The sequence below is a fragment of the Pseudorasbora parva genome, chromosome 3 (assembly GCF_024679245.1).
Source record: "Pseudorasbora parva isolate DD20220531a chromosome 3, ASM2467924v1, whole genome shotgun sequence".
Taxonomy (NCBI): domain Eukaryota; kingdom Metazoa; phylum Chordata; class Actinopteri; order Cypriniformes; family Gobionidae; genus Pseudorasbora; species Pseudorasbora parva.
In genome coordinates, this window is record NC_090174.1 from 49,152,476 (window position 1) to 49,166,837 (window position 14,362).

The 14,362-nt window shown below is 39.5% G+C and overlaps 1 protein-coding gene across 4 annotated transcripts in view; it reads left to right on the forward strand.

Moving 5' to 3' along the window:
• Positions 1-14,362, forward strand: part of si:dkey-215k6.1 (transmembrane protein 132C) — a 296,798-nt gene that overhangs the window by 13,034 nt on the left and 269,402 nt on the right. The window contains exon 1 of one of the 4 annotated variants that reach the window (XM_067439362.1): positions 782-1,437. The exons of the other annotated variants lie outside the window; for them this stretch is intronic. Within the exon in view, the coding sequence (XP_067295463.1) occupies positions 1,338-1,437 (100 nt within the window). The 5' untranslated portion in view covers positions 782-1,337. Of the gene's footprint in view, positions 1-781; positions 1,438-14,362 lie in introns of those variants that run through there. 4 annotated transcript variants of the gene reach the window in all.

Sequence of the window (14,362 nt, forward strand, 5' to 3'; positions counted from 1 at the left end):
TACAAATCAAGACATCAAATGCATGGTTTAAAAGAGGAAAAATGGGAAGGTGTGAGACATTTCAAATTTTGCATGGCTTGTGCTACTTAGACCACACACAGAGAAAAAAAGTATTCAGTTAGTGTTCACTAGGGGTCCCCATTGCTCCTCTATTTCATCACAGGGACACATTTGCTCATGCGGAGGTTCCCACTAAATATGCATTTTCTCATAATAATTCCCGAAGTACTTTATTTTTGCAAGCCTGTAGCCAAGGTCTTCGGTTTTATTTTAAAGCAACACATATACTGAGACAATGTAAAATAGTAAAAATAAATCAGTGTTACTTTGCTTTGTAGGTTTTGAGGGATTTTGCATTTTAAACCAGGTGAGCTGAGAGACCATCTTAAACTAAACAGCTAAGATCAGCAAAACAATTTTGGTTGGTTTATGTTTGTTTCAGCAGGTAAAATGTAAGTTTATGTTAAGCCTGACAGCATAATATGACTAACGTCTATTTGACTGTCTGGGAGTAATCTAAATCCAAACTATCCTTCCTCGAAAGGTTGTATGTAAAGGCTTTATATAGGCTTTATGCATCTTTTTAATAGTGTTTAAAATGTGTGCTTTGTAAAAGAAAATGTGTTTTGCTCATCGTCTATCTGTCTCGTTGTGGCAGGGATGAGGGGTTTTCCTTTCATGTGATTGGCTGTCTTTTTAGTGCACCTGTTCTGTCGGAAAACCCTATTGGCTAGCTAAGATGTAATTCATTTTCGCCTCTTCTTCATGCGCTTCCCGCTCTTAGCGCTGGAGTACCAGCTTGACTGTTGGCCTTTCTGTCTCAGGAGAACTACGCGAGTAAGTTCATTTAGGCAAAGCGAAGATAAAAATCAGACATGTTAACGCAAAAGCAGCGTCACGGGAGCGATGGGAACATTTCCGAGAGAGTCAGCGGTGACAGCCGGTGGTTCTGGGCTCCCGTGCGCCAAGAGACGGATTCATAGGACGCGCGTCTACCCACTGCTCTCGCGCGGAGAACACCACCAACTTCTGCGGCGCGCGACTTCATAACGCCACCGGTCCGGACCGCTATACTTGTGTTTTAAACTTTATGTATTGAAGGAATAATAACACCAGAGCAACAATGACAGTGACTTTCCTGGGCTTATATTAACGCTTTACCACTTTAGTAAAGGGTTTAATTCTCGTTTTTAACGGAATTTTGGTGATAGTTAAAGGGCACGGATTTTTGGAGGACGGCACCAACGCGAATCTGCTGCGAACCAGTTACATTACCACATGACTTTCTGCAGGATTATGTTATTTATTCCACAACTTCTCAAACTAGACTATTCATAATGTCGTTTTTGAACAGTATACTACAACTCAGAAAGCCAAAGATGATCGCTCTACGGATGGCGTTACTGCACGCGCTCCTCGTCTCGTCTCTCCACGGAGGTAAAGAAACATTTACGCACTAACAAAACTTGTTGCGACATGACACATTTTACATTTAAAATGTTAAAACTAAAATGACAAGAATCCTTCATGTATTCAAACAACTGTTATAAAGAGCAATGCTGTCTAAGTGCTTTCATGTCTTTAGCAACAACTAAAAGAACCAAAAAAGTTGCTGCAGACTGCTCCCTATTCCACTTGACCCATTTTAACATCTTAATTTACACCTGAAATATTTATAGTTGAATACACGCACACTGTGGTAAGTGTGTTTGGTCGCTGGGAGAGACTGGCGCGCAGCGACAGCAGCGGTGTGGTTTTGTTGTGCCAAGCGTATAAATAATGGAAATCGTGGTTTCTCACCTTGTTGTTTTGCGGTCTTATCATGGATTATGCATGCATGTAGTTTGCTAGCAAGACAGAGATGTAGAAATAGGATGACGGAAGCGTCCCGGACCTTTTTTTCTAACCAAGAATCGCGTGGAAACGACATTTTTGATTTTATGACAGTGACACGAGCTCATTTATTCTCGGACATTTAGGAAGACTGCGTCACGTGGAATGTCTAGCCATTATTATATATATATATTTTTTACATTAGAGTGTTATGCATAAAGGTCTTTAAGCTCACGTCTACTTTCTTCTCACAGGAGTATTTTCTCTTTGTCATTAATAAAAAAACTAAAAAAACAAGATGTATTTAATTTCAGGATGCCCTTTTTAAATAGAATTCGGGGTGCATTACTGTATATTTGAATGTTTATTGATTAATTACAAAGATATTTGCTATGCTAAAGGTTGGCCACCCGATGTTCACTCTGCACAGAAGCAAGAGACAGTGATGAAATGAGCAGACTTGTGTCCCGGCAGCGTGCTGTTTTTATTCATCGTCTCCAGCTGAGGACCCACAGTGGCCTTCACATCTATTTTTACTTATACTATCCCAGCAAGTCTGAAACTGGACATGTCAAACAAACAAACAATTAGGCTGTCAGACAGAAAGTGTGGGGGATTGCAAATTTAGAAAGTATGTGTTGGAAGATCTTCCAACGTGAGGGATGACAAGTTTGTCCAAGTGTGTGAGGGCTTGGGTGGAATCAGAGATGTTGACTCTTGAGACAGCACTTGCTGATCAAGCACCGAAACTGTCATCATCATCATTACTGTTTTCTTTTTTTCCCCCCAGCCTCCGCAGCAAACGTGGCCTCACACTGCTGTGTGTAATGGACTGCATGCATAGAGTACATCACTTGCAAGTTGAGACAGCATGTGGTTTGAATGCATGGAATTGTATCCGGTGAACTGTGCAATATCCACAGGAATATTTGCAGATTTGTGTTTGTAGAAAAATGCGTGGATTTTGCAAGCTAATGGCCAGTTGTTTGATATTTATGTTTTTTCTTTTAGACTATAGAATTGCTGACATATAGTAGGATGGACATTTTGAATTGCGCAGCATATGAGAAATGGAAGCAAGAGGCGGAAAACAACTTATTATGTGCATGCGTCTGTATGATGGTGGGAGCTGAGCCAGTGTTTGATGACTGAGGAGACAGATCTGTGAGTGAGTTACACCAAATTTGCAATTTGTCTTCAATTGAATTCCTGAAAACGCACCTGTTCTCAACTACGCCATCGATAAATCTGGGTGATGAAAGGTTTTTGTTGCTTCAGGGAGTTTTAGGAGCTTAATTGACAAAAGCAGATGGATGTTTACAGAAAGACCGTCTTCCAAGTATGGCTTGGAGCTCATTTTCCTAGCTGTGTGAAAACTGACTGTGAAACATCTCTCGTCTTCAGCAATCCCCTCCCTTCATCGTCTGAGGGCAGATATCTGTGTGTTTTGGGGCTCAGCCGCAGGTCTTAACAGTTGTAACAAAACCAGAGGTGTGATTAAAACTGTCAGACTATCAGGCTGTCAAACACAGTTGCCCTGCCACACACACACATATGTACATTCGTAGACACACACTGGCCGTGCCTGTGAGCCAAGCAAGGGGCCCATATGTTTGAGGGTTGGCTGACACCAGGGAGATGATTTGCTCTAGGGGGACTGTGAAGCCTAAATCTCTTTTGCTCTCACTCTTTCTACTCGCTCATACAAACACACACAGCCACGCAGGCATTCAGGCATGCTTATGCGCACAGACACAAAACTCTTGGTGTGTTTTCTTGCTGACAAACTTTCTAGCAAAGCAATAAATGGTGCATTTTCGCTTTGATTCTTAAATTCGTCATATTAAATTCAAGATGGTGATATTCACAGCTAGGAGTGTGAGAGCAGGGAGTGTGCTTTTAATAATCTATATCCAAAGAGGGGTAATCAAGAAGATATTTCCCCACAGATTGGCATCCAGAGAGAAAAGAGGGATAGTGGACAGGAGGGGGGCAGATGAGTGAAAGTAATGACTGTAATCATCATCTCCTATGTTTTTAATTGAGATAATGACCCAGAGGAAGACAATAAAACTCCCAAAGGAAAGATTTCTTTCCGTCCCCCTCCCTATTTCTGTCATTTCCCCCTCTATTTATTCCTTTCAGTGTGCTAGAAGTGACTGCCTGAATACATTGATAGCCCCGCTTCCAAGATGGCTCTATAACCCCGAACAAAGGTGCGTTGTTATTCAGTCTAAAGGTAAATGTTTCCTTAGGATTCCTCTGTTGTGTTCTCATACGAAATACTTAAATGCGATTCTGTCACTTCTAACCCTCAGAGGCGGAGAGAAAAGTTTGCCTAGACGGAAATAATTTTCCATTACAACTGCAGAAAGACCAGTTAGCAAGTTCCCATTTTGCAAACGTAATAAAATTGAAAACTTTCATCTCAGCAAATTGATTTCAGTCCGATTTAGAAAGGAAGAATGAGGAGGAGTGGGGAAAAAAATCATTAGATCATTGAAGCATGACTGTACCGTGGGACTTTTGGAATTTGCGTAGAGCGGTGAGAACACATACATAAACCCGCTTTACTTTTATTAATTCATTCTGTCATTCTGTGACTTTGTGAAGGAGATTTTTGCATTAAGGAATGGCAGCAAAAGTAATGACTTGAAAGATTAATAAAAAAAAGGAATTCATAAATAGATATTTGTGACTCAAGAATATATGCTTATCTTTATTTTGTTGCTTTATAGAAAAATATTTTTTCCCTCCTCCATCTTACGATCTAATTTCAGGCTGCTGGAAGGTATTTCTCTGTCATTAACGACTCTCGGTCGGCAGTTCATTTAACACGTACATGCCCTCAGAACGCCTGAGAAATTATTGCCATTATCATCAGCTAAACTCCACATATTCTCAAGCTCTCTTTAGGATGTATTGTAGCCATATGGTATTGGCTCTGGAAATTAGAGTTGCACTTTTGTGTTACTAGTTGGCTATCATTCTCTTTTTCTTTCTCACTATGGCAATTTTCTCTATCGATTGGGCTGGGTTCTCATTTCTGTGATGATGTGGAAAAGGGAGAGCGAAGGAGGGAAAAAAAGAGGATACTAGAGGTGTTAGAGGTGGCTCTTGTTTGTGTAGATGGAATAATTAACGCTCATTAAGAGGGTGATGAGAGGCTTAGGGGTGATGCTACTTGTTAGGATAATTAGAGTCAAATAGGCCTCATTATGCAAATTGGGAGGAAGTATGATTCTGTCAGTGTTTACCTGAACTCTGTCGTAGCGATGACCTCAGATAGAGATGACAGTGTCTGTTGAGGGAAGCAGTGTATCTAAAGAAAAGACGAAGGGGGGGATAATGAGCTCTTATAGGGAGTGAGGAAATGGAAATTAAATAAAGAACGATCTATTTAAGAGATGTGAAAGAGAAAAACGAGTAATGAGATGACAGAAACTAGGGAGGATGGATGAAATCTGTAATCAAATATAAGCTCCAAGGGCAATAAAGAAGCTGCTCCATTTTCAAGGAAATGAAATGTTTCTCAAATTATTTTACCGCAGAGAGATCGGTGGATAAGCCTTTTAGGGCAACTCCGTTGCAGAGAGAAAAACAACTCTCTTTAATAGGATAGGTGAAAATATTAAAACAAAATACAATGCCCCAAGCAGCAGTGTCAAAGCTAACACTGGGAAGACCACTCAATGTATTCTCACATTCCTCTAGAGATCACTTGTGTAGTGATCTGCAAAGCATTTTAAAGCTCTAGAAGCCGGAACTCTGAAATATGTTGCAGGTATGGGATTTTATGTATTTATGAGGCTTGTGTTCTCTATAGTTGTCCGTAAGGCACAGACCTCCGCTGTGGCTGAGGTGTGTGTGTGTGTGATGGATCGAGGCTCTCGATAACCGCAGGCCTCAGTAGGTGATTACTTCTCAACATGTTGCCTGTCCTGCTGAGTTTTGGCATCATGATCATCACACCACACACACACACACACACACACACACACACACACACACACACACACATACACACACACACACACACACACACGCACAGATGAGACCTAAATGACTTTGCTCAGAGTTGGGTGGAGCGCTGCTCACAGCTCTGTGAGTGTATATGTGTACAGCTCATCTTGGCACCAGATCACTCCATCACTTTGCCTGGCATAAGTTCTGTCAGATGGTCTGTCTGCTTGGCGTGACCTTATTGCTCTCTGTAAGCCTGCGATGCAATAATAGATAAATAATGCTTCTGTTCACAACATAAAAGCTTCCTTCTTGAACAACTTAAAATAGAAAGAAACAAATTAACATTCTGCACTGTGCAAGAATACATTTTGAATGTTTTGCGCTGTTTCCTAAGCAATTTCCGTTTCTCTCTGTTGGTGGCCAGATGAACGACCGGCTGTATGTTTTGTCTATTACATAGTTTTGATTGAAAAAAAATCCACAATTTTATTCAGCCAATTAGTATAACAAGAAACAGATGAAGTCATGTCAGCTTTTATCTATGAAAATACACAACCATATTATAGATTATAGCTGTTAATAGTCGACAGGGTCAGCATTTCTGACTTACCGACATAGCCCTGTGGACATTTTCACTAGCCCATCTACAAAGAAATGTGTCCGAGTTATTCATAAAGTAATGGTTTTATTGCCATGTTTATATAAGCCTATAGCAAATATAATTTTTACTTATAGACATAAAATGAAAATTTCTATGACTTATTTTGTAAATGCATGTTATAGATCTTTTTTTGAGTGATTAATCAACTAATATGTTAAAAAAAAAGTTTGACCTTGTGATGTTTAATCAAAATCTGGAAGGAAACTACTTTCCCCTCCTCACGTGCAACTTATATAGAAAGGCCGGAATCCTTAGTTGGGTTAGTGAAATAACGAAATGATAGTTGTTGTTTTTTTTAAGTAGAAAATTATATTTATGTAAAGAGATAAAGTAAAATAAGAAGTGCTTAAAAGTGCACAACTCTTCTTAAGTGGACGATATCATCTATCGCAATGCTTTACTGTAAACATCATCAGCTGTTGTCTGGCTATCACCAGACCAAGCTCAATTTAAAATTGAACATTGTTCTGGGGGATCTGCTCTGTATTTTCTACTGCACAAGAGGCTTGATCAACTGGCATTATTCGAACAACTCTATACGCAATTGGATAGTCCTTCAACCAATCAGACCACAAGAGGCGTGATCAACTGGCATTATTCGAACAACTCTGTATGCAATTGAATTGTCCTTTAACCAATCAGACCACAAGAAGCACGATCAACAGGCAACAACCCATCGTTTCTCTATCTGTCATCGTGGTAAACCCGCCAATAGCGTGCCAGGTGGAAAAATCAGTCTGTGATTGGTTCTCACAAAAGTGTAACAGAAGCAGTAAAAATTAATGTAAATGTTTCCAGACCGAGTTGCCATGCAAAATCAAATTGGGCTGGGTTTACCCAGTCTACGTCAGCTTCCAATTTAGGGGATGTTGCCCAACCCTAAAGTACATAATCAGATTCACAAGTATTACGCCATTAAACATTACTAAAATACATACTGATTCATTAAAACAATCTGTCATAGAATATACTTGTTTGTTCACATTTTAAACGTTATTGTTTCCATTTGTTTAATTTCAAGATTTGAGGTGAATTATCCATTTTGCTTTTAGTACGACTCTGTTACAAAGCTGAGCACTAAATGATATTCATAGTCACATTACATGCTTTTAACAGTAAATAAAGCACATAAAGGCTACCTGAGATTATCATTGGCATGTTTTTTGTTGTTGTTCCAGTTGCGAAATAGAAACAGTTTCTAAAAGAGAATCATTGCGCAATAAATAACATGGAAAAGTTACCTTTTATTGCATGTGGCGGCGTTGTGTGTACTTAGGACAGTGTAAAACTTTAAAAAAATGAAATTTATACAACCAAGTCTCTACAACAGTTAAAATATGTTGGTAGTCTGTTGCTTTAATGCATCTTTTTCAGTGGTCAAATTACTAAACTCTTAACAGTTGATGCAAAACTGTCACATTGGTCCCAGAGCAGTGGACCATGCTTTTTGTTGAGCCAATGTGTGCAATAAACCCCCCAATTTAAACTAGTGCATTATAAACATGACACGTGTGAAACAAACATGTTTTGTAGCACGACACACTTCTTCCCAAAATGACCTTTTGATGTTGTGTGAACACTTGAAATAAAGCTTGGCCGTGTTTCATGGGGTGGTTGATGAACGTAAATATCATGGAGATTATAAAGTGTGATTTGTACCATCTATGGGAATTTTTGATAAACTTTTGACATTTCTGACTGTACCGATCCCTGAGACAATCACATCTTTGTGCTTGTGTGTGTACATAATAATGCACCTTTGCTAACGCCTACGTCCATGCGTCACATGGACACACGCTCACAATGATATTGGTGCACATCTGACATTTTGAGGCTCCATTCGTCTTGAGAGGTGGGGTTGGGGGGGTGGGGGGTTGGGACCAGTGACATTTCATGCAGCCATAATGTTATTCATTATGGCAGAGGGGCACTGGAGAGGGTACAGCGGGCGCTGCTTGTGTGCACCACAACCCATCTGTCTCTCTGCCCCCCTCTTTTCCTTTCTCACTTCCCCCTCTCTCACTTTCTCTGGGTGAAATGGCAGCAGCGTTTTTCCTTTCACCCCAAGGCCTCGGAGATATCCCCGCCTGCTTTCCCCTGATAAGACAAACCTACAGCACTTACCTTTCCCTCTTTCCTCTGCTCTCTCTTCTCCACCCCTCTTCTGCTTTTGCAGGCAGAGAGGGGTGTAATCTTTGGGGAACTTTACGTAAGTGCAGTAAAAGAGACCTGTGAAATTTGCTTTCACTCAGAATTCTGCTGTTGGTACCTCTTTAAAGTACCAATGCCTTGAGTGGCTGTTAGGAGTGATTGTACGAAGCCAGTTATTGTTACGTAGCCAAGTAAATAGACTGCCATTGTTTAAAAGTACAAAGCAGCATTTAATATACACCTTGTGAAATGATTGATGGTTGTTTCATTGGTGCTGTATAATTTCATCATATTTTAAGAGTTTTGTTTTGCTTGGCCATGGTTTAAACCAATTGCATCTGTAAGAGGACTGACTGAATGCTCAAGCGGTATTTCTGCTGCTATAGCCAGGCGCCCACTTACCTGCCTTTCTGAAAATCAATTACATCACCTAATTAATATTCATGAGGAAAGCTGATAGGGTTATAATGTGTCCCAAAAATTTTCGGAAAAAAACACAGAATAGGCTCTTCATTTTTGTTTTTGTTTTCACTCCAGATTACACATTTATATCTTTTTAGTTCCAATTAAAAATTATTACATTTTTTAATTGTGAACGTGAAATGTTTTCCTTCCCTTCACATAAATAAATTGTAAAAAAAAAAAAAAAAAAAAAAATATATATATATATATATATATATATATATATATATATATATATATATATATATTAGGGGTGTAACGGTTCACAAAATTCACGGTTCGGTTCGATATGATACACTGGTGTCACGGTTCGGTTCGGTATGTTTTAGATACAGCAAAAAGAAAAAATTGGCAGAAATTACCTTTTTTTATTATTATTTTATTAAAACTAACAAAGTATGATTTTTTGTTGTTGTATGATTTTACCCATCTTCTATGTAGTTACAGGAATAAGACATAGCTCTTTACATTAGCGTGTGCAGTGCGTGTTGCGTTGCGTGTGCGTTGCAGGAGCCCCACACCCTGTAGTGCTTTACATATGCTGCGTTTGCAGTCCGCAACTGATCCGCTGTTGCATATCACAAACACAGCATTTATTCATTAATTTTTATTTAAAATCCAAAAGTTTTTACTGAACATGCCTCGCCTTTAATAGAAGTCAGGTTACGTAGCCTACTACATTTAAACAACATTTTATTAAATTCATTTATTCATATTTATATACTTTAGATTTAGCTCACACAAGTGGCAAAACATTTAAACAAGCCTTAAATCACAAACATTTTAAATTAGAAACTTACAATAGTCTATTCAAAAACAGCCGACTCTAGTCTTTACTTTCGTTTTTACACCCTTTTAAAAGAAATCCTGCAGGTCAAAAAGAACTTTGCTTTTCACCTCCAAGAAAGTACGAGTGCTCTCCATTATGGCACATTTTTTTAACCTAAATGCCAGGTAAGGTGTCGTTTTGTTGCTTTACTTGAGAAAAAAAAAGCCATGTGTTGACTTTGAATCAAGAGTATATTTTAAATGAGATGCATCTGTGGTGAAATTACTAGATTTTCGCGTCAGTACATGTTTATTTTAATGCGAACAATGTTCTACCACTTTAATGCAGCAACGCAGCGCAGCAAAAAATAGACTCGGTACGAAAACGATCCGTGCACTGCTGCAGACGCAACGCTCCTGGAACAGACTGACGGACAGCACCCGCGTGCAGTTTGAAAGCTGTCATTCGTTAACATGGGTACGGAAAAAAATACGCACCGCACACGCACTGCAGACGGAGTATGTGTGAAACGGGCGTAAGCGAGCACCTGACTGAGCAGCCTAAAACATATTTGGTGTTTTTTTTTTCTTTCACTTCGGCGGTGTCAGGGGCATTGCCTGTTATGTCGTTTTGGTTATTGGGCTACCTTGTTGAACGCATATTATTATATTTCACACACTTTTTTATTTTCCAAATCTAATTAATTAGTCCAAGAACCGTTCGGTACATAATGCGTACCGCGTACCGAACCGAAAGCCTCGTACCGAACGGTTCAATACGAATACGCGTATCGTTACACCCCTATATATATATATATATATATATATATATATATATATATATATATATATATATATATATATATATATATATATATATATAAAATATAATATAATTATTATTATAATTTTCTCTGAAAATTTTGTCAATCCATCAAAACACTGTCATACATCTGCCACAATTCTCCTTAGATATAAACAAAGGATTTGACAATAGCTAAATCAGTTTGGCCCCTATAGAAAATGAGATTTTATTGTGCTGATATTTAATTTTTGCCCTCTTGCATCTCTTGTAATGTCACCATACGCTTGCGGACTCCTCTCCTCAATCCATGCGCTGTTAAACTGTTCAGAGTTCTCTCCGCTCTCCATATCTTTCTCTATCTCTCCCAGCTGGCTGTTTAAGTGCTGTTTACTCGTTTGCCATTCCTGAGAGAGGTAATTAAGGATGGTACAAAGAGAGAGAGAGAGAGAGAGAGAGAGAGAGAGAGAGAGAGAGAGAGAGAGAGAGAGAGAGAGAGAGAGAGAGAGAGAGAGAGAGAGAGAGAGAGAAAGCAGGGACGGAGAGTTGGTTTTCTTACCAAAGAGTTCCATTTGCAGTCAAATGCTCTGTGCTTTTCCTCTTCTGCCTACGTCTCTTTTTTTCATCTGCCTCCCTTTTTTCATTCCTCCTTCTCCCTCCACTTTACCTGTCTTTTTGCTGTCATACAGCTCTTCCGCATACACTCCTTCTCAGTTTTGCTCACTGTCTTCTCTCTGTCTCTGATCTTTCCCTTTGTTAAACCTGTTCTCTCTTGTTAGGGCAGAAAGGATGTCCAGAACTGTGTGGTAGAGTGTAGTTTAGCCCAGGGCTTAACCTGTAAGTATCCCTACAAGCAGACAAGATCAGTCTGTATGGGTTTCTCTCAAGAGGGAGGGTAAAGAGAGTGAGGGAAATTGAGAGAGAGAGAAAATCATTGTTCGGGACTCATTCACGTCTCTATAGATCAGAGTCAAAATCTTTTAGTTTTGAGCTGCCGCTCTCTTCCCTGAAGCCTGAACAGGAAGAGAATCATCCTCTCTGTTTTTTCTTTTTCTCATTCTCTCATCATGGATAAAATAATTCTTAAACTAATCCAAGTTTCTTTCCAAACTGTTCTGAAAGAACTACAAGCCTGCATACACATTACACACAGGTTCTCCTATTAGTTTGTATCTTATAGGATGTTTTTGTGTGTGTGTGTGTGTGTGTGTGGGAATGCTAGAGGCTGTGTGTGTATATATTTTACGAACTGCACAATTTCTTCTATTCACACACAAATGCAAACATATGGCAGGCAGGACATAGAGCATTGGAAGATTCTGAAATGATGTGGACATTCCCTTTTGACAGTGGAAGTAAGTGCATGTGTATGAATGTGAGGTTTTATCTGTGTTTCTGAGGGAAAGGGAGAGCGCTTGTACTACTGTCAACATTCATTGAGTGTGTAATTGTCTAAAATAGCTTTGCGTCCCCGAACTCCCAACCATATAATCACAGTAGAACAACGCACTGAACATTAAAAGAGTGGGAGAGGTAACTTAAGACAAGTTAGAGGATTCTCATCACCTCTCTGTGCTATTCATCCGTCCAATTTCCTGTCTAGATTCTCTGTACACCTCACCTCAGAATTCTGCTGAAAAGTGTTTGTGAGTAATTTGCCTTTATGCTAATCTGAAACTGGAGAGAGAGCTAATGTGGCCTGGCAAGCTTCTCTGTTTACAGAGTGAAAGACAAAGAATGAAAGGATGGATTGCATCAGTTTCTTCCTTAGCCTCCTCACCTTTCTTTCAACCCAAACCTCATCCAATTTAATCATTCATTGTCTTTTTTATCTGTTGACGTCATTTTAAAAAGTACAAAAGGTCAGAGCTGTGGTGCTTATTAGGGATGTTGGTTTAGTTTAGTTTTTTTGACTGACAACCAACGCTCGTTCACCGAAATCATAAAGCTGCATCCTGTTTGTTTCTTTATTTTACAAAAGCACAATGTGTTGTTTTATTATAAGTATACACAAAAAAGTAAACCTTTAGAGTGTACACAAATAAAAGTAAACTAGTTTTGAATGATGACTTTACTCTACCTGTATGACGGTAAATGACCGTCATTAGTATTTCAGTTGTTTCCACCTAGGGCTGGACAATATATGTGATAGCTATGCAATGTCAAGTTCAGGGATCGTAGTTGATCATTTATCCATATGGGCCAGCTGTCCCCGGTTCAGAATGCTTGTGATTTAAGGATTAACTACAAAGTTAACATCATAGAGTGAAAGTTTATAATATGCATGCTTTATAGTCCTGCAGTTTAAACATCAAGCACAAAAAGACTGGAACTCGCTGTTTCTATACACGCCCACAGATCCGTGCAGACAGCATGCAAACGATTATCCTTGTAAACTCAGTGGTTATGTGTTGTAAACATTTAAGAAAGAAAACGGATGTGTATCATTTTACTGGATCAGGCTTTAATTTTTAAAGTGACAGCAGCCTAACATATCTGCAGCTGTTTTTCACCAATGTTAATCAAACAACAAAAGAGAAAGAGAAAATGGCAATTCTTACTGTCGGTTAATCCGTTAATTATGAGCATCTCTAGTGCTTCTGTAAGCAACACAAGTAGTCCAGTGTGTGTCATAACTTTTTGCATTGTTTCTTGTCCAGTCTCTTAGTGACAGGCTTAAAATAGAACAAGAATATATATTTTTTTGGTACAGAATGTTAGTGCTGTCCTGTTTAGAAATTGGCAGCGTGATGCTAGGGTGTTCTGGGTGGTTGGCAGAGCATTGCTGTACTGTTGCTAGGTGGTTGCTTACTGGCGCAAGTCAAAAGAGCCCACTTGCAAGTCTCTGATATTCTGGTCCCTAGATATTGCCTGGGTCCCTCCTCCAACGCAAGTCAGAGGGATTTTTTTTCCACCTGTTTTATCATCATCCAGGTGAAAATCATAGCTTTGATTCCTTAGAAAAGGAATTTTCCACATTTCTCAGAAAGCTACAATATTTGACGTTTCATTCATATTGGTAGCACAAACAGTGCAGTTTAGTAATTAATTATCATTAGGGTTTTTGAACAAAATAATAATAATAATATATGCACTAGTAATAGTGATTCCTGCCTTGGCAAGCACCCAAAATAAACACGTGGGTCATGTTTTTTGCATAGTGTGCACGTTTTGAGAGAGTTTCCTTCTAGTTCATTGAGCCAAAACCAGTTGCTTAAATTCCAAGATATGTAATGTATTCAGGCTTTTACCAAAAACTGCATTGTCTGGAACCAAGCAGAGCTCAGGGACTTAAGGGGGTCGCACACCGGACGCGGAGCTCGGCGGCGCTCGGCGGCGCGCCACGCAGAGTCTCAGGTATCGCACACCGGACGCGCACATTTTAAAAGGCTAAGTTTATTATACATTTCCCCAAAATATGTTTAGACTTTATTCAAGCTGTTGAACTCAGAATGTAAAACAAATGTGTCTTGTAGCAAAGGTTGAAATCAGTATACCTTAACGATAATATACTTTTAATATAAAGCCTTGAAATGGCGCTCTGTGGCGCGGCAGGATTTAGAACAACTTCCTGAGTCGCCGCGGACAGGCGCCGAATGCCGCCACCGGTGTGCGTACACTCATTGAAAACAATGTGTTCGAATTTTAAAGACGTGGCGCGCCGCCGAGCGCCGCCGAGCTCCGCGTCCGGTGTGCGACCCCCTTTAGTCTCTCCTTAT